Consider the following 19,046-nt stretch of genomic DNA (forward strand, 5'->3'; position numbering starts at 1 on the left):
GGTTCTGGAGAGACACAGGTGGATAAAAATGCCTTTAAGGACTTCACAGCATAGTAAAGCAATTATTACACATCACCTCTAAGGTGTCAAATGGGCATCTCAAACTTGACATGTCCAAAACAGCAATCTTGATCTTCCCCATAAATCAGTTTTTCTTTCTCCCAGATCTCCCTATTTTTATAAGCAATACAACCACACACCCAGTTTCTCAAGTCAAAAATCTAGGACTCGTTCTTTATTCTTCTCTCCAGCCTTTCAGCAAATTCGTCAAATCGACCTACACAATATAAAACTGTATCAACCCAATGCTCCACCCTGGCAGAATCCACCATCATTTCCACCTGTATAATCTCCTACCCTGTCAACCTTCATCCACTCTTGCAACTCTCCAGTCTCTTCTCCAAAAGCAGCCAGCTTGGTCTTTCAAACATCAGACCCTAACACTTCCCTGGCCAACACCTCCAGGGGCTTTCCATTTCACTTGGAATAAATGTCAAACTCCTTTCCATGCCCTCAAGGCCCAGCATTTCCCTGGCCCACCAGGGCCTGGCCTTTGTCTCCCACAAGGAGACTCCTGGCTCGCTCAGCGGCCTCTGCGGGGAGCTGTGGCCTCCAGGGGTCTTCCGCAGGCCTCTGCCTCTCCTTGCAGAACTCGTTCAAGATCACACCCGGGGCCTCCGGACATGGCCCTGCTGCCCCATCCCCACTGCCTTTTGCTTCTCCCCTGCACTTCTCTAACATCTATCTGCGTGCTCCTTTTCTCCCCCACAGGCAACTGACCGAGCGCAGGGCAAACATTCTAAGTGTTCGTTAAGTGAATGATGAGTGAATGCTTGTCACAACTGTAACTGTTTTATCGACTTACCCATTTGCTTAGCATACCTCCCCCACGCGAACGTGTCCATATTGTTCACGGCGCCCCCCCAAGCGTTGAACAGGACTATAAAAATGACAAATGCAAACCCTGTTAAAGGAAGTCGGGGGAAAACTAAAATGACTGAAGGAACTAAGGGAGGCCTCACTGATAAAAGGACATCTAAGCTGGGACAGAAATGAAGTGGAAGCTAGAAGGCCCAAAAAAGGTAAAGATTTCCAGCCGAGGGCATCTCGCGAAGCGTTGGGCGGCCAAGATGGCTTCCGCACTGGCCGCCACACCTAATATGGCGGCCGCAGAGCGTTCCTGGAAGAAATCTCGCGAGAGTGGCGGCCAGACTCCGCCCGGGAGTTGAGCTGGGGGTGTGGAACAGCCAAGATGGAGCCGGCAGCCGGCGGCCCGGGCCCGCTGATCATGAACAACAAGCAGCCTCAGCCGCCGCCACCTCCGCCGCCCGCAGCCGCGCAGCCGCCCCCCGGGGCACCGCGGGCCGGCGGGGCTCTCCTGCCCGGGGGCAAAGCCCGAGAGTTCAACCGCAACCAGCGCAAAGACTCGGAGGTCAGGAGCGCCGGGGGGCGGCGGCTGTGGCTGTGGGGTCCAAGCTGGGTCCCCGGGGGGCTCGGCCGGGCCTGGCTGGGGGGTTGTCATTGTACAGGGAAAGGAGCGGGACGTGAGGCGGGCACCCCGGGGCCGGGGGCGTGAAGCCGGGGTCCGCGCCCCGAGCTCCGCCGCCCGGGGGAAACCCTCGTTCGCTCCTCGGCGGCCGGAGCTGTGGACGCGCCCTCGGAGCCCAGCCTCTGGGAAGCCCCCCCCCCGCCCCGCTCCGGCTCGGGGGTGCAGAGCTGGTGGCCCGCGTGCGCTCCGGGGGCCGGGCGGCGGACCCCCGACCCTGACGGCCTCTGCCCCTGGCCCCGCGGGTGTGGCGGCGCGCGGTGGCCGGCGTGCGCGGGCAGGGACGGGGCCCCGGAGCCCGGCGGAGCTCGTTACTACTAATAGTACTACGGCGCCGGAGGCTGCCAGACCGGGAGGGGGCCCGTGCCGCCTGGCCCGAGCCGGGGCGGGTTCAGGCCCCGGTGCCACAGTGCCCGGTGGTCGGTGCGCCCGGTGCGCCCGATGCGGAACTGTAAGAGATCAGAAATACACATTTTAAACCCGAGTGGGGGCTCAGCGTTCCCTCGTCTCTTGCTAGTGGGCTGTCCCTCCCCTTCCGGAGACACCGTGCAGTCTGGAGCTGACTAGTCACCTCGCCCCGCGCGTTAAAGAATTCCTCCCACTGCCTCCATCGTAGAATTCATGAATGAAGACGCTCCCGTCGCAGCGTGTCAGGGCTGCTTAATCGGCATGTTCCCAGAGCACGTACGCTGAGGTCTCCTTCACCGAGACAGTTGCGAGGCTCACCAGTCAGGCACTTAGGCATGAGAGGGAATCAATCCCTCGCTGTCCAGGCCGAATGCACAGGTCCTGTCGGAGTGGCGGTGCTATCTTTAGGCATGTGGAGTCAAGCTTCGGTTTCCGTTGGCAAGTGCAGACCTCTGGTCAAACGTGTCAAAACTTGTCAAGTCCAAAGCAGACATTCCCTGAGCGCTAAGTTAATTTTTTTGAAAAAGCAAAGAAACCGACCTCTTAGGAGCCCTTGCTTGGTGGGGCGAGGGGACATCATTGGTTGCCTAATGATTTTTCAAGTGTGAGGATTGTGAAATCGGCGGGGGTGAACCTGCCTTCATCCTGAGGGGAGTTGTAGTTTGGAAAGAGTTTTACATTTTCTTAAGTAGCCGTAAATGGTCAAATAAATACCCTTAAATTTCTCTTTCTACCCTTTAATTTCCATTTGGGCTCAACACAAAAACGGGCAGTCAGTGAGCACATCTAAGCTGAGAGACCTGTCTAAATTCGTCTTCTTAGAGATACTGATGCTGTCTTGGCTCATTGGCAAGTCAGAGCTGCCATCAGTAGGCTGGGAACCTGAGCAGCGCCTGGAGGACAGGGCTGACGCGGTGAAAGCCCACTGTGTGCAACCTGATTTTGATTAGTGCTTAAAAAACTTCCAGGTAGATTTTTGTCTTTCCAAGTAGCTCGTAATTAAGCCTGAGGACTTTGCCTATTTTTTCACTTCTCTCGTCCCATAATAAGGCTTCTAAGATGATGTGTTCTCAGTCATCACCTGTCCCCAGCAATAAAGGCATTCTCTTTGCCACATTTTCTCTGTGTGTGGGAGGGAAGCCATTCTGATCAGCTGCTGCCTTCTCTGTGTGTCAGTTCTCACTGAAGTTTGAGAGAAGGGTGGGAAGACAGAGGGTGTCAGTATTCACTCTGTCCTGAGCTGTTGATAGCCCGCTAGCCAGAAAGAATTGGGGCTTCCGGAACCTTAGTACCATATGGACTGAATGGTCATTCACTGCATAGAATGCACAGAAGCTTTGTGTTCATTCATTCAGATATTTATTTGAGTATAAACCATTCATTCATTCACTCGTGGAAAGTTGTGGGCTGGGTGTTGTGAAATCACTGGTGAGCAAAATAGAGTTCCTCCTCTCAAAGAACTGCAGTCTCACGGAGAGGCCCACACTTAACAAATACACACGTGAGTGTATCATTATAGGCATGGTAAGTGCCCTGAAGGGAAACTGTGGGCTTGTCTGAGATACTTGGGCTAACCCAGGAGACACAACATTGTGATAAACATCAGAAAAGTGGAGGCATCGGTATCCTTAACTGTGTCTCAGGGAGCGTGTATGTTTCTTCGCTTGGAAAACACAGCGATCTGTTATATCATCTCTCTCCTGTTATCACAGGGCTATTCCGAGTCTCCAGACCTGGAGTTCGAGTATGCTGACACAGACAAGTGGGCTGCAGAGCTCTCGGGTAAAGCATGGACCTTCATGTTATTTGGGGGTGTTTTTCCTCTTTGGTCTTTAATCAAATTCAGAGTGAATGCTCTTTTGGAGTTCACCCCCCCCCCCAGTTAGTCTTAGTAATGGTGTATATAAAACATGTTAATTATTGGGTTCAAGCCTGTGTATCTCATAACTTTGGCTTGTCCTTTACTTTTATGAAGCATCTCTGTGTGGCCAGCTCAGTTGGCTGTGGCCCAATCCCAGGGTGGACAGAGATGCTCCTTGGTCATATGCTATCCCTGACAGTGGACTCTCCTAGAGCAGTGGATCATATAGAATACAAGCAGGTGTGCCTACATCTGCACACATCTGTCACTGCCATTGCTGCTCCTGTGTAATGTGAGGTTAGCCTAGCATGCTCCTGGATCCTCAATGGCACAGTCCACTTCAGGAGGTAGTGGCCACTTGAGAGACACGCATTTGTGATGGCAGTCAGCCGCTAGCAGGGCATGCTGGGATGGATGTAGCCCAGATAAGGGAAGTCAGCATTCTCTCTGTCCTGTTCATCAGAACACTAAGACCCCCTTAATAATTACACAACATAGTCCAGGAGTGACTTCGACTCAGTTGCGCCTGGAAGCAAATGCCTTACCTTCTCTGCTACATGTGAGGCCTGGTGTGGGATGTGGACACGGAGCTGATGAGACTTGTTCTTGACAGAGCTTTACAGCTACACAGAAGGGCCAGAATTCCTGATGAATCGAAAATGCTTCGAAGAGGACTTCCGGATCCATGGTGAGATGCTTCCCTCCACTTCTTGGTCTCTTTCACCCCATATCATGAGATCTGCAGGGCTTCTCTTAGTCATCTGAATGACCTCAGTCATCCTGGCATGGCCTACAAAGCCCACCGACCCGTGGTTGTCCCAGGTCAGATGTGACAGTCAGGGTGGGCTTGCAAGTCCTCTGGAGACAGTGGTGTCCTCTAGAGGCAGCTGCTTTTTCCATTTTCAGAATGTGCGTATTAGGAAAAAAAGAAATTTTATGTGTTTAAAATTGCACCAAAAGTAGCATTATTTCAGTCTGAAATTTCAGATTCATAGAGCAGCAGGGCAGGCTTTAGACCTTATGGAGAGAATAACTGGTCTTTCTGAGCAATCTGGTCCCGTGGCAGTCCTGGATTTGGTGGGTTAACATACCCAGTCCTTTGTGAGGTTTTTCTGGGCTCAGGTGGGACTGGTCTCTTGCCCTTCAGTGACAGATAAGAAGTGGACCGAGCTGGATACCAACCAGCACCGCACCCATGCCATGAGGCTCCTGGACGGCCTGGAAGTCACTGCCAGGGAGAAGAGACTCAAGGTGGCTCGTGCGATCCTCTACGTTGCCCAAGGTACTGAATGGACCCCCAGGGCCCCAGGCCCCTCTTCAGTGATGTGGGCCAGTCAGGGAGGGGTTCAGTGAGCTGTGCCCTGTGTCCGCAGGCACCTTCGGGGAGTGCAGCTCGGAGGTGGAAGTGCAATCCTGGATGCGCTACAACATCTTCCTACTTCTGGAGGCGGGCACGTTCCATGCTTTGGTGGAGCTTCTGAACATGGAGATAGAGTGAGTTCTCCTGAGGGGCTTGAGTAGGGAGACGTTGGGGTGGGGGACGGAGTTTACAGCACGGCTAATCTCAAGCACCTCGTCTGGGGTCTGAGTTCTTACCGGGGCCTGTGGTGTCTTGTGCCATCTAAGCACGTGTGGTGTTTTATTCCCCATTTGAGCAGCCCTTGTCAGGGGAACCCCTTCTCTTCCCTCTGGGGCGGCACTGAGTCTAGTCTCTCCCACAGCAACAGTGCCGCCTGCAGCAGCGCGGTGAGGAAGCCGGCCATCTCCCTGGCTGACAGCACAGATCTGAGGTGAGGCTGTGTTAGACAGAGCGAGGTCAGAGCAGGGCGGGGGGTGCGTCCTTGGGTTTTTTCTCTGTGTGCTATGTGCGTGTTCCTTCTCACACACTAACCTGCAGGTATGATGGGTTCAGTGTGGGATTAGTCAGCCCTGCTGAGGGCTCTCCCTAGGGGGGCCTCTGAGTTGAGTCTCCCAGAGGACATCCAGGGTGAAGTCACCTGTAATTGAACCACAGTGCTGCTGAGAACTTGGTATAGCATTTTGTGTCAGACGGCACACGTGATGCGACTCCTTGGGCTCCTATCTTCTGGTGCACAGCTTGATCCCCATCTATGTAGGGTTAGTCCTGACAGTTCATGATGTTTCGTGGCTGCCCAGAAAGTAATCGCAACTGCTCAAGAGCCAGATCACCTTCCCCCATCTGTGAGGATAGAATCTATCTCTGCATTTGGAAGTTTTCAGACTGCCTGTTGGTCGTGTCCTCACTGTAGTTAGGGTCCCTGGGCATCACCCTGCTTGCTCCTGATTTGCACTCACTGTGAGAAACACGTCCCTTTCTCACCTCCACCCTGCTCTTCTTTGGTGGATCCAACCCCCACTTTCACAGCTCACTCCCACCGCTGTGTCGTTTGGCCATTCTTGTTTCTATCAATCCATTCAGCATCCATTTACCAAGCACCTGCTTTGAGTAAGCACTTAGCTAGACACCGGAGCTACGGAACAGATCTGGTCCCACCTTAGCATCATGGGACAGAGAAGGAAGTCCCAAGTGCTCTGTGAGACTCAGTTTTCTATAGGTTACAGCCCTGCCCCACCTGCTAGCCTTTGTGCCAGGCTTTTCTCATGTCAGTGGGGTGAGGAAGCCAGGGCACCCCCTTGATCCCCATTCTGCCCTGTTATCTCATCCCCAGGGTCCTGCTCAACATCATGTACCTGATTGTGGAGACCGTTCACCAGGAGTGTGAGGGTGATAAGGCCGAGTGGAGGACGATGCGACAGACCTTCAGGGCTGAGCTGGGTAGGACCCCGTGGTCCCTGGTTGCTGAGGTTGGTGGGCTCTGGGAGGGTCCTGTGTCTGCCTGTGCTCCTGATGCCGGGGTTTCACCTCCAGGTTCCCCGCTGTACAACAACGAGCCATTCGCCATCATGCTGTTTGGGATGGTGACCAAATTTTGCAGTGGCCATGCCCCTCACTTCCCCATGAAGAAGGTTCTCTTGCTGCTTTGGAAGACAGTCCTGGTGAGCACCTCCTTGAAGGGGATCCCAGGTGCTAGGGGACAGGGCAGGAGAGGGACTTGGACTCCTGTTTCCCTTGGGGCTCACCCTCCCTTTCAGAATGGGCTCACCCTGTGGAGCCAGGGCCCAGGGAGGCTGTAGCCTCTTTAGAGTGGTCTACACATTCGACCTTGGCCACACATTACTCGCTTCTAGGGCAATGTATAGATGAAGGTTTTTCTTTTATAGTTAATTTTTAGGGAAGGGGGAAAAGGAGGGAAAAAGAAACATCGATTCGTTGTTTCACTTATTTATGCATTCATCGATTCTTGTATGTGCCCTGATTGAGAATTGAACCTGCAACCTTGGCATATCTGGATGATGCTCTAACCAACTGAGCTCCCCGGCCAGGGCAGCCTTTTTTTTTTTTTAAATTTGAACATCCTACAGTATAGAGTTGACTGTTGAACAGCATGCATTTAAACTGTGTGGGTCCACTTATATGCGGGATTTTTTAAATCTCGCAGTTGAAACCATGCTGTTTAAGAGCCAACTGTATTTTCAATTCACAGTTTCAAATCTCTGTAGGTAGACAGCCACCTTGGGTTACACATGGGTTCTGAGGTGCGTGGGGTCAGCGCCCCAGCCCCTGCATAAGGGTCAGCTGTATTTCCAGTTTGACTTTGGAAGTCTGGCAGGTACATCTTCTGAAGCAAATGAGCCTCACCTGCTTTTCTAGGAGTTTGAAGGGTTAGGTTCTGTAGTCTGTGTTTGTTTTTTATGTGACAAGCACGTAATACATATAGAGAGCTAAGTGTATCTGTGCACTAGGCTCAATCAGGCCCCGTTTCTCCTCTCCCTTCCCAATAGCACTGAACTCTCCTGAGGGTAGATATGAGGGTCTCTGTAAAGATGTGGGTCACGGGTGCTATCGAGCCTGGCACAGCCTGTGGCCATTGACCCTGGCCTGCTGCCCATCTGACACAGTGCACACTGGGTGGCTTTGAGGAGCTACAGAGTATGAAGGCCGAGAAGCGCACCATCCTGGGCCTCCCCCCGCTGCCTGAAGACAGCATCAAGGTGATCCGCAACATGAGGGCCGCCTCGCCACCAGCATCTGCCTCTGACCTGATAGAGCAACAGCAGAAACGGGGCCGGCGGGAGCACAAGGTAAGGGTGACAGGCGCCTGCCATTCCCTAGATGCTCAGGGTGCACGCATGCAGTGGCATGCAGAGCACAGGTGGGAATTGTCTCTGAATGGCTGTTAGATGAAGGCCTCCAGGCGGGGATACTGTGTGCCCAGTCCAGGGTCCCAGCTTACAGTGGGTACTCAGGACATGGCATTTTTGAGGGACTAGGGCAAGGAATGGCTCACCATCTGGGCCCGACCTGGACTCCCTGTCTGAATCTCCACTGCCCTTGGCTCTCCACCTACCACCTTTCTGTGTTGCAGCCTCTGTAGCAACCTTGCCCATTTCTGGTTCCTCAGTTGGCTCTTGTCTGCTGTCCCCACACCTGTCCCCAGGCTCTGATAAAGCAGGACAACCTGGATGCCTTCAACGAGCGGGATCCCTACAAGGCTGATGACCCTCGAGAAGAGGAAGAAGAGAACGACGAAGACAGCAGCCTGGAGGGGGAGGCGTTCCCCCTGGAACGGGACGAAGTCATGCCTCCTCCGCTGCAGCACCCCCAGGCCGACAGGCTTACCTGCCCCAAGGGACTCCCATGGGCGCCCAAGGTCAGGTGAGTCTCAGCCCTTCGGAACGCTCTTGGCTCCTAAAACGACGCTGCAGCACCCCCAGGCCGACAGGCTTACCTGCCCCAAGGGACTCCCATGGGCGCCCAAGGTCAGGTGAGTCTCAGCCCTTCGGAACGCTCTTGGCTCCTAAAACGAGAGCCCTCACACCCGCAGGCTTGGCATGGCCTGAGTCACAGGGGGTCTCTGCTGGGACAGGCTGGCCCAGGGGTCTTGGGGCCTGGGCATGCTGGCCTTGCACAAAGAGGCCCTTGTATGGCTCTTGTGTGGGTAATAGGGGCTAGCTCTCAGACATAGTAACTGGTGAGGGTGGATGGGAAAGTGAAAACGGGCATTCAAGTGACCCCATGTCCACACACCCTGGGGTTGTAGATGGTTAACAGAAAAACTGTGGATTAAGGAGGAGCTCCTTTAGAACCATGATTAAGGTACTTCAGATGTATGTGCAAGAATCAGTGGGTGGGAAGGCACCTGGATATATAGAAATGGTGTCTGTTTGAAAAGACACCAGCTAAAGAACTAGGTGGCATGCAAGAGGATATAGAAGTCATTTTCTTGGTCCAGGCAAAGCCCCAATTTTCAGTAATCTGATGGGAATACACACGGGTCATCAGAAAACGTGAGATATGCTAATTGTTTGATGAAAATGTGACTCGTGACAAAACTAGTAGCTTAAAGCTCTCATTGTAAAAACTTTAAATATTTGAGTTCTATTGACAAAGTTGTTAATATCTGAATAAAGTATGCTTTTAATTTGATGTACCACTTTAGTTTTACAAGTAAACTAGTTATATATAATATAATTTCAGGTTATTGATTCAACAACATTATGAAGGACATTAAAATAGTCTGAAGGTTTCAGGTTTTTTTCTTTGTTTTTTCCATAAAGAAAAACAATTGTTGGAGACTTTTTCTTCTGGCTTCACAATTTCTGGATGTTCTGTATTTTATTAACTATGACACCTTCAGATAACAGTAAAAACCTTGTTCCTTCTTTTTGGCAGAGAGAAAGACATTGAGATGTTCCTCGAGTCCAGCCGCAGCAAATTCATAGGTTACACTCTGGGCAGGTGAGTGTGATCTGAGTCCCCTTTGAAGAAAGGTAACGAGAAATTCACTCTCTTGGCCTTTGGTGTTTGGGGACCCAGGTGGATCGATGTCTGGGCTTAACACAGGGCCTTCTTTATTCTCCAGCGACACGAACACAGTGGTGGGGCTGCCCAGGCCAATCCACGAAAGCATCAAGACTCTGAAACAGGTAGGCGGCTATGGTGAGCTTTTGGCCTAGTTTGGTCCCAAGTGAGTAAGGTGAGACCGGCCTATGGGGAGAAGCCATTTAGACGGTTGTCAGCCTGAAGTAGCCTGGGCTGGAGGGGTGGGTGGACTGTGCGGTACCTTTCAGCAGTTCTTCATGTTACTTATTCTAGCTGAGCAATTGTTGGGGACTTACTGGCAGCTCATTAAAGATTATATTATATGATAGTTGTTGGAGTTTTAAGGGGCCCATTAAGTAGCACCTCCTTTCCTTGCTCACATTCTAAGGCGACTGAGATAGAGGAGTAGGCAGATGGAGATGGAAACACCAGCTCTGTGGCTGACAGATTGGAGGATGAGGCGAAGGACACAGCCACAAAAGGTGTCCTAACCCCGACTTCCACCCAGAGCCAGGCAGTGCTGGAACCCCGCTAGGCCTGCTTGAGGAGCAGAAGAGAGCACAGGCTTTCGTTTTTCTTAGAAATGTCCTGTCCCTCCTCCCGTAGTCGCCAACCAGTGAGGCAGGGGTGTGTTGGAGGGGCAGGGAGAGACCGGGGTGTTTTGCACACTCGTGTCTCTCCACATGGGAAGGTACATCAAGAGTGGGGAAGAGGTGTCTCCCCTGACAACGTATCTCGAGTGTAAATGTTTGGTTTGAGAACATATTTCTGAAATTTTTAACAGCGAGGCTTTTTGAGTACTTGATCCTGAGTACTTGAGTACTTGATCCTGCTCACACTAGTTTTCTGTCACTGTAGCTCTTCGAAAGCCCCTTTCTCTCCCTTAATTTGCTTTCTACACTGTTTTTAAGAGGCAGGTGCTCACTTAGGAAAATACTTTGGAATTGGGATGTGAGGGATCTTTGTGGAGATGCAGCCCTCTTTGAGAAGGTTGTGTTTGAAGAAAGTTGCACAGGGTCTTTGCCAAGGCGTGGGGCATTTAGCCAGAGGATGGGAGATGTTCCCCAGCGCCTCTTCCCTTCTCTCCAGCACAAGTACACGTCGATTGCAGAGGTCCAGGCGCAGATGGAGGAGGAGTACCTTCGCTCTCCTCTCTCGGGGGTGAGTGGATGTCTTCCTTAGCCAACAGGATCCCCAGTTCTTCCTGGGCACAGTGCTGGGCCTAGACTGTGAAACTGCACCAGTTCCTGCCCTCAAAGCTTTCAGTCTCGCCCCCCCTGCAGGGATGGCCTATGTCTAGGGCAGGGTTCAGAGCGCAGACTCTGAGCCAGTCACCCGTCTCTGAATCGTCTCCACCACTTAGCGGGTGACAACCTAGTGGAGACTGGATCTCTCTGTGCTGCAGGTCCCTCGCCTGTAAGGTGGGGCAGTACCCATACCTTCTTCACAGGGTGGTGAGAGTTAACTGAGCTACTACGAGTGAAGTGCCTGGCACATTGTATCCTTCAGGGTCTGCTGTGGTTATCACATCATTATTTACATCCAAAGTTACAGATCCTCCTTTAGCCGGCGAGTCAGCTGGCTCAGGAGACTGGTCGGCATGGGTTGTATTTCTCACGTGTGTGAAAGGGAGAAGAGGAAGTCGAGCAAGTGCCCGCAGAAACCCTCTACCAGGGCCTGCTGCCCAGCCTGCCTCAGTACATGGTGAGTGCCCTTCCTCGGGCTCCGGCCCCGCGGCTTCTCCAGTGGCCATGGGTAGGGACCTGCATGGGCGCGTGCTCCCTGCTACACCCACCTTGGGAGGAGGCCCTGCCAGTGTCCTTCAGTCCCTCCTGCCACCTGAGTCCTGCCAGAAGGACCACTGTCAGGGCTGAGTTCTGCGCCTGGGCACTCCCATCCTCCCCAGATCGCGCTGCTGAAGATCCTGCTGGCTGCAGCTCCCACCTCCAAGGCCAAAACTGACTCGATCAACATCCTGGCAGATGTCCTACCTGAGGAGATGCCGTGAGTATCGTCGTTTTTGTGGATGGTTGCTTTCTTTTTTTGATTCCTCTGCAGGTTAAGTTGAGGGTATTCCTGTCTCAGAAGGAAAAATAAGTATTGGATTAAATATTTAGATTTGCTGGTTAAGGAGAAGGTTCCATCCAGCTGGCCTGGATTTTAGTGTAGACTCTGCCCCTAGGTGATCTGGGAAAGTCAGTTCCCCCCCTGCAAAGTGAGGCAGGCTAGGTTTGACATTTCCCAAAACCCTCTCCCCAAAGGTGTGTGGCTGGGACACCCAGGACGTGGAGATTCAGCTTCTGGACAGTTTGCCAGCCAGCAGCTGAAGCTCAGCTGGGTGTGGGTTCTTTCCTGTTCACCAGTGAACCGGCCTGCTGGCTGTTTGTGAATGTCTCAGGGTGACAGTGAAATCCTCAGGGGTTCCTCCTCCCTGAGGTACTGACCGCCTCTCTTTGATGTGAGAGTACAAACCAAGACCTACTTTGAGAGGGACCTGGCCTTGACCTGGTCTCCTGCCCGCCCACTAATACCACCCAGCTCCCTGGTGGCTGGGCTCCTTGAGTCTGGGGTGAAAGCCAGCTGAGGGAGGAGGCAGGACTTGGCTAATACCAAAGGGGGTGTCACAGAACACTGGGCCCTTGTCATGATCCTTGGAAAGGGGGTTCCAGAGTCGAATATTGTACCTCTTTTAAAGACTCACAGTGAGAAGCCCTGAATTAAGAAACCTATTTAAATGTTTAATGACTATGTTGTATACCTGAAACTAATACAACATTGTGTGTCAAGTGTAATTGAAAAATAAATTAAAAAAAAAAACTGATTTAACTCAAGGCTTCCCAAGTTTATCTCACTCTGAAATGCATCTTCCCCATAACAGGAGATATGTCCGTGTAGTGGCATTCCACGGAGCACACTTGAGGACACAGTTCATATGGTGGTAGAAGCTTAGGGGAGATCATGAAAAGAAGTTCGTTATTGGAGGAGAGGCAGGGAAATAGGCTAAGAATGTGTTTGGGGCATCACAAGGAAGAAAATTTGTGCTGAGCTTGGGAAGCAGGTGGGAGGAGCCCTGGGCCTGACCTCTTGAGATGTCCACGGTTGGGGGGTGAAGTGGGAGCTTTGCCCAGAGAAGGCCCAGGAATCCCCTCTCTTCTATGAGCACCTAAGAGGATGCTACACAAGCTGCTAGCTCACCCCGGGAATTGTGTTTCCAGCACCACAGTGTTGCAGAGTATGAAGCTGGGGGTGGATGTGAACCGCCACAAAGAGGTCATTGTCAAGGCCATTTCCGCTGTCCTGCTGCTGCTACTCAAGCACTTTAAGTTGAACCATGTTTACCAGGTACGTGCAAGGCTTTCCTTCCTTCCTTCCTTCCTGTCCACTGGGCCAGGGCCAGGGCCTGGGCATGGCTGCTCCTCCTGCCCTGAAGAACAGAGTCCTTGGCCTTCAAACCCCCTGAGCTCTGCATGAATATTCTAAGACCCAGGCTTCCAGCCGAGGCCTTTTATCACGGGAGGAAAGGTGGTGATGTCCCAAGGGGCATGCTTATTTTTTCTGTTGGTTTCAGTTTGAATACATGGCCCAGCACCTGGTGTTTGCCAACTGCATCCCTTTGATTCTAAAGTTCTTCAATCAAAACATCATGTCCTACATCACTGCCAAGAACAGGTGCTAAGGACCAGGGATCAGGAGGGGGTGGGTACGGGGCCAGATGGCAAGGCTCCCAGCTGGCTGATCCCACTGAGCCCACTCAGCACCTACAAGCCAGCACTCTGCCAGGCTTCAGGACACAGATGAATGAGACATGGTCCCTGCCTGTGAGAATGCCAGTGTGTCCAATCTGAGTCTAGCTGGTCTAGTGACTGGTGACTCAGTCTGTGCCTGGGTGGGAGGGTCTTATCCTGGGCTCCAGTCCTGCCCTCACTGTCATGCGCCTTTTTTTTGAGGAGACCAGCCAGCCAGGCTGCCTGCTCTCTGAAGGAGCTCAGCCATGTGCACTGTCATGCCCTGTCTGCTGACTCTTAGCCCCACCCCTCTCACCTGGCACCAGCTGTACTTGACAGTGCCTGCTCATCAGTGTGGTACATCACCGGGGGAGCCGTCAGCCAGACGCTGTCTCCAGAAGGGGCTTGGCATAAATTCATGGCCTTAGAAGTCTCCCTGCAGCCCCAAATTCATTGCTGTGGGGAAAGCAGGGTCTCCACCCCTTATAAGATTACAAGCTGGTCTCTGGCCAGAGGAACCTTACAAGTTTTCTTGGAGCAGGTGTTTCCTCATCTTAGAGCTGGGAAACCAGGGTAGTGCAGACAAGGTAGATTCCTGTTTCCATCCCAACAAGTGAGGGAAGAGAGCCAAGAGCCTTTGCTCATGGTGGGCGCCTGCCTGCTCTTGCCCTCTGCAGCATCTCTGTCCTGGATTATCCTCACTGCGTGGTGCACGAGCTGCCGGAGCTGACTGCCGAGAGTCTGGTGAGTGGTGAGGCTCTACTCAGCCCCCTTTGGAATGAGGGTCAGCAGTGCAGAGCCTGGCTCCCCCCGCACTGGGTTAGGTGTCTTCATAGATGAGAGCCTGGCTTTTAAAGCACTGTAATTTCATACATGGGTGGGGGAGGGACCTTGCTGGGCAGAAAGATTTGGATGTAGGGATTAGTTTGTTGGGAGCATGGTCATCAGAGGCTGATGACTCAGAGCTCATGGGGTCGAGTTGCTTCTCCCTTGCCACACTGGAACTCTGAGGGGCCACAGCTCTGAGGGAGCCAGGTTGTGAGGGCTGATGCCACAGCCCCAAATATCATAGTTTATGTTTCCTGCAGGAAAATTCTAGGGAGCCCCCCCCCGCCAGCTTTTGGGATGGAATTTCCCTGGGGCTGAGGAAAGGAGTGGGTGCCCAGTACAGGGATGGAGAGAGCTGCAGTTCTGAGGTCCCATGTATGAGGGCCCTGGAAGCTGCTGAGCACCATGTCCTGAGGGTCATGGTTGTTCCTGGGCTTTCCCTGCAGGAAGCCGGTGACAATAACCAGTTTTGCTGGAGGAACCTCTTTTCTTGTATCAACCTCCTTCGGATCTTGAACAAGCTGACCAAGTGGAAGCATTCAAGGACTATGGTGAGTCAGTGGAGTCGGCAGGGGTGGACCTTGGAGCTCAGAGCAGAGTGCCACACCCCATCCCTTCCCCTGAGCGTAGGAGCAGGGGTCCCCAGGGTGGGCTTGTTGCTGCAGCTATATCCTTCCCTCCTAACTTTTCTGCAGCCACATCTTTGCCCTTTAAGGGCTGATTCCTGGTTCCTAACCAGTTGAACTGGAGTCTGGAAGAAGCTCAGTCATGCACTGGAACAAATCAACACTCACAGAGGGGCTTTCTCTCTAACCAGGGTCTGGGAGTCTCCCTTAACTCTGAATCTGTGGGTGCCTTTGGGGTGGAAAGCGCCCTGAATCCTCTGAAATTGTAGGAACGTGCACACAGCAGTATTTCTGAAGGAATTCATAGTTTTCCTCAGATTCCAAATTGACTTATAATTAGGGTGGCCAGCAGTCCTGGTTTTAACAGTGGAAGTCCCATGTCCCAGCAAACCCCTCAGTCTGGGGAAAACTGGGACAGTTGATCGCCCTGCCCGTGACCCCAAAAGGGGTGAGCAGCAGGGTGGTGGTACAGGTATTAGTTGTGCCCTCCACTGGGCCCGCCCTGTGCCCTTGCAGATGCTGGTGGTGTTCAAGTCCGCCCCCATCCTGAAGCGGGCGCTGAAGGTGAAGCAGGCCATGATGCAGCTCTACGTGCTGAAGCTGCTCAAGGTGCAGACCAAGTACCTGGGGCGGCAGTGGCGCAAAAGCAACATGAAGACCATGTCTGCCATTTACCAGAAGGTGCGGCATCGACTGAACGATGACTGGGCCTATGGCAATGGTGAGGCCCCATGCAAGGGGTGCAGTGTGGTGTCGGGGAGTGGTGACTTCTTTCCCTCACTTCCCTAGGCTGCCTTCTGAGGAATCAGGATGGGGGCACTAGGAAGGACCTTGAGAAGCTGTCCATACCTGGTGTCTGGTCATCCCCCGTTCCTCTATCCCTCCCTCGAAGTCCTTCCTTTTCCAGAAATTATCACAAGATTCTCTCCCATCTTTTCTTTCCTCCTGCAACTTCCTTGATTCTGACTACAAATTCTTCCATCTCCTGATGGCTTCCCCTCCATCAGTACCTCAAACTCTGCTCCAGGGATCTTTCCAAAATACGGATCTGCTGGCACCTCCCTGAGCAATGTCCTTCACTGGCCTCTGATTGCCCTTAGAATTAGAGCCAAACTCAAGTGAGGCATATGAGGCCCACACTCCTCCCTCCCTCTTCCCCTCTATAATCGGATACAGCTTCTCTGCAGCCCAGCCTGTCACACCTGGGGCTCTGGGCACATGGAGTGCTCCATCCATGCACACAAGCCTGTTGTCCCCACTTCTGTTCCTTCTCCCAGCAGGGTACCTCCCCCCACGCCCCCCAACTGTCCTCTGTTTGTCTGTTTCTTCCCCTCTGTGCAGCCACCTCAGCCTGCCGGGCAGAGTGGGTTCTTCCCGTGCCCCCTGACCACACTGCCACATCATTACAGTTCCTGGCCCAGCGCGCCATGGCCAAGTGACTGCGTTCCCAGCATCCTGTGAATTTGTATCTGGGCAGGGAATTGAGAGGATGAGCTAATAGGGGGATCTGCAGGTCCCTCCTGTCTCCAGAGAGCCGGGGAGAAGGTGGCTCTCCTTGCTGGGTCCACGCAGACTGCAGTGTGGCCTCCTCCTCTGTAGATCTGGCTGTTCTCCTTTCACTGTACTTTCCTCTGTATCTAGGAAGGAGTCCTGTCAGTGTTCCTGAGGGTGGGACTTGGAGGTTGACATCAGCATGTCCCGTGGGGTGGCCAGGCCCTTACCTGCATGAAGTCAGGGGGAGCTGCACCGAGGGCTTGGCTCCTGACCATACCTCCTGTTTTGTCCAAGATCTGGATGCCCGGCCTTGGGACTTCCAGGCAGAGGAATGTGCCCTCCGTGCCAACATTGAACGCTTCAATGCCCGACGCTACGACCGGGCCCACAGCAACCCCGACTTCCTGCCTGTGGACAACTGCCTGCAGAGTGTCCTGGGCCAGCGGGTGGACCTCCCCGAGGACTTCCAGATGAACTATGACCTCTGGTTAGAAAGAGAGGTCTTCTCCAAGCCCATTTCCTGGGAAGAGCTGCTGCAGTGAGGCTCCTGGAGGGTCTGGAAGGGGAAAGAAGGTGATGTCAAGGGGCCCCAGGGCCTGTCCTGGTTTGCTGCAGTGTGCCCAGTGCCCTCCAGGTGGCAGCACAGCCCCACTGTGCCCTCCCCAGACAGCATTGGGTTTGGCCTCTGGTTGATCCCAGTGTCCTGCCTGGGAACAGTCATCTCTGCTTACCATCCTCTCTCTTCACTCCTCCCAGCCTTCTCTCTTGGACATGGTTCGTTGCAGCTCATTTCTCATTCAGCCCAAGGCTGGGAAAAGCTGGGACAGGCTGGGAACCCACCACATCTGAATTTCGGGGCTCACGCTGACTCTTCTTGAGACATGTAAATCCCTGGCAGGCCAGCTTGCCAAGGAGCAAGGCTTAGGATTGGGGCCAGGCCAGAAAGTCAGAGTCCTGGCTTTGCTTTGGGGGTTTCTGATGTCATTCCAGCCTCCTGCTAAGTTTCTTCCAGAAGCATTGCAGAGGCTCTTGCCGCTCCCTCAGCACTCGGGTTTTGGACAGGGTTAGGGCAAGAAGAGAAGCTTCCCTTAACCAGAGGCACCGTTTTTCCTCTTGGTTTGCAGGGGTCTGTAAATATCTATATATAAATCTGTGTGTATTCTCTTGTGTCATGTTGGGGGTTCTAATGTGTTTGTGTATTCTGTTTACATTAAAAGGAAGCAAAAATAATCCCAGTGGCCTTGACTGCAGAAAATATGGCCCCTAAATAACTCCTGCAGGTCTAGAGAGTGGGTTTTCTTGCTAGCATTGATAGGTCACCCAGTTGTCTTCTGCCAGGCTGCCTGCCTTTCCCATCTGGGGTGGGGGTGGACGGTGGCACTTCTCCAAGGTGTTCTTTCTCCCCACATCAGTCTGGAGTTGCACAGCCCAGCTCCAGGGCTCTGGGTTGCTGAGCAACACGTCCTGCATCCCTGGGTTGAATGTCATTGCAGTAGGAGCCCCAGGTTTCTCTGGATCACACTCTTGAGCTGGCCTCAGCCAAACCCATTTCAGTACTAGGGAGGGAGGGGCTGGTCAGAGAGGGGTCGGTGCTTGGGGCCCTTACTGGGGCAGATGGTTGGGACAGAGAGGAAACGTATGTGCCCTGAGCCTGGGGAGCAGACCATCAGGAGTCAGCCTCTCAGTGGAAGAGAGTGTCAGAGGAGCCAGGCCGAGGGAGAAGCAAGGAAAATCTTTTGTGAGTTTGAGGCCTGGAGCCTGCTCCTGGCCTTCAGAGCTCTGCATGTGGCTGCCTCCTCTTCACTCAGCTTGAGGCTCTGCTTCTGGGGAGCTTCGCACTCTGATGCTGGTAAAAAGAGTACCCCCTTCTCAGAACTACTTGAAGTTCCCTTAGCTTACTTTAGGCCATGAGCTTCAGTCTCCAGGAGGTCTTGACTTATAAAGGAAACATGTTCTGGGGGAACCTCCCGTGTTGGGTTTCCTTTCAGTGCCAGTCCTGCCTGGGTCCTGCTCAGCCCCTGTCCAAGCCCCAAGCTGAGTTCTGGAACAGGCCTTGATGTGCCAGCGTGACGAGGAACAGCAAGGGTGGTGGCCAGCAGTGCACTTAAGTCACACAGCCTCTGAGACGGGATGCCCCTGGGACTGATTGGCATTTTGGCCCAAAGTGAGTTGCACAGGACAAGGGAATGTGACACAGCTCGTGTGTGCTTGATGGATTTCCTGCTGTTTCTCGCCAGGACCTGTAGGAAGTGCGTACTGTGAGGTTTCAGTTTGGGGAAGATGGATTGGCCCATTCTTTCTCCCCCAGGCAGCCTGGCCTTTTCAGTCTGCCTGCCTGAGGCTTTCTTCTTTCATTTTCCCAATCCCTCCTCTGAAGCTTCCCCTAAGCAGAGGTGCTATTTTCCCTCTTGGTCTGCAGTGGTCTAAATATATCTGTATAAAGCTGTGTTAACAAGACACAGACTGTCAAAGCTGCAAGGGCCACCCGGGAGGGGACGAGCCTTGTCAGAGCCAGGTGTGCTCATGGCAGATTGGCCATATGAACCCAGTCTTTGTACAGAGATATCTTTGGAGTCAGTGACCACCTGATCTCTGTGGCTTTATACCTCGGCTGGGTCATGAGATGGGCAGGGTCCGTGAAGGTCCTTTGTAA

General features: G+C 53.0%; 1 protein-coding gene across 1 annotated transcript; it reads left to right on the plus strand.

The window, feature by feature from the left end:
* The first annotated feature begins 1,215 nt into the window (after positions 1 to 1,215).
* STRIP1 (striatin interacting protein 1) lies at positions 1,216 to 17,623 on the plus strand. Its single transcript, XM_081122104.1, has 21 exons — positions 1,216 to 1,432; positions 3,667 to 3,736; positions 4,429 to 4,503; positions 4,963 to 5,097; positions 5,189 to 5,309; positions 5,537 to 5,605; positions 6,506 to 6,612; positions 6,706 to 6,833; positions 7,797 to 7,979; positions 8,336 to 8,553; positions 9,571 to 9,636; positions 9,761 to 9,824; positions 10,810 to 10,881; positions 11,350 to 11,424; positions 11,627 to 11,724; positions 12,936 to 13,062; positions 13,289 to 13,389; positions 14,123 to 14,189; positions 14,720 to 14,824; positions 15,416 to 15,620; positions 16,688 to 17,623. Exons 1-21 carry the CDS (start codon positions 1,253 to 1,255, stop codon positions 16,933 to 16,935), a joined length of 2,514 nt encoding a protein of 837 aa, XP_080978230.1. The 5' UTR covers positions 1,216 to 1,252; the 3' UTR covers positions 16,936 to 17,623.
* The last annotated feature ends 1,423 nt before the right edge of the window (positions 17,624 to 19,046 follow it).

The sequence above is a fragment of the Miniopterus schreibersii genome (assembly GCF_964146895.1).
Source record: "Miniopterus schreibersii genome assembly, chromosome: 19".
Lineage (NCBI taxonomy): Eukaryota > Metazoa > Chordata > Mammalia > Chiroptera > Miniopteridae > Miniopterus > Miniopterus schreibersii.

Excerpts from the sequence above, each read along its gene's own strand:
- STRIP1 (XM_081122104.1), top strand. The coding sequence starts at position 1,253 with ATGGAGCCGGCAGCCGGCGGCCCGGGCCCGCTGATCATGAACAACAAG. Across the intron at positions 4,504-4,962 it reads AGAGGACTTCCGGATCCATG|TGACAGATAAGAAGTGGACC; the intron begins GTGAGATGCTTC and ends CTTGCCCTTCAG. Across the intron at positions 10,882-11,349 it reads TTCGCTCTCCTCTCTCGGGG|GGAGAAGAGGAAGTCGAGCA; the intron begins GTGAGTGGATGT and ends CGTGTGTGAAAG.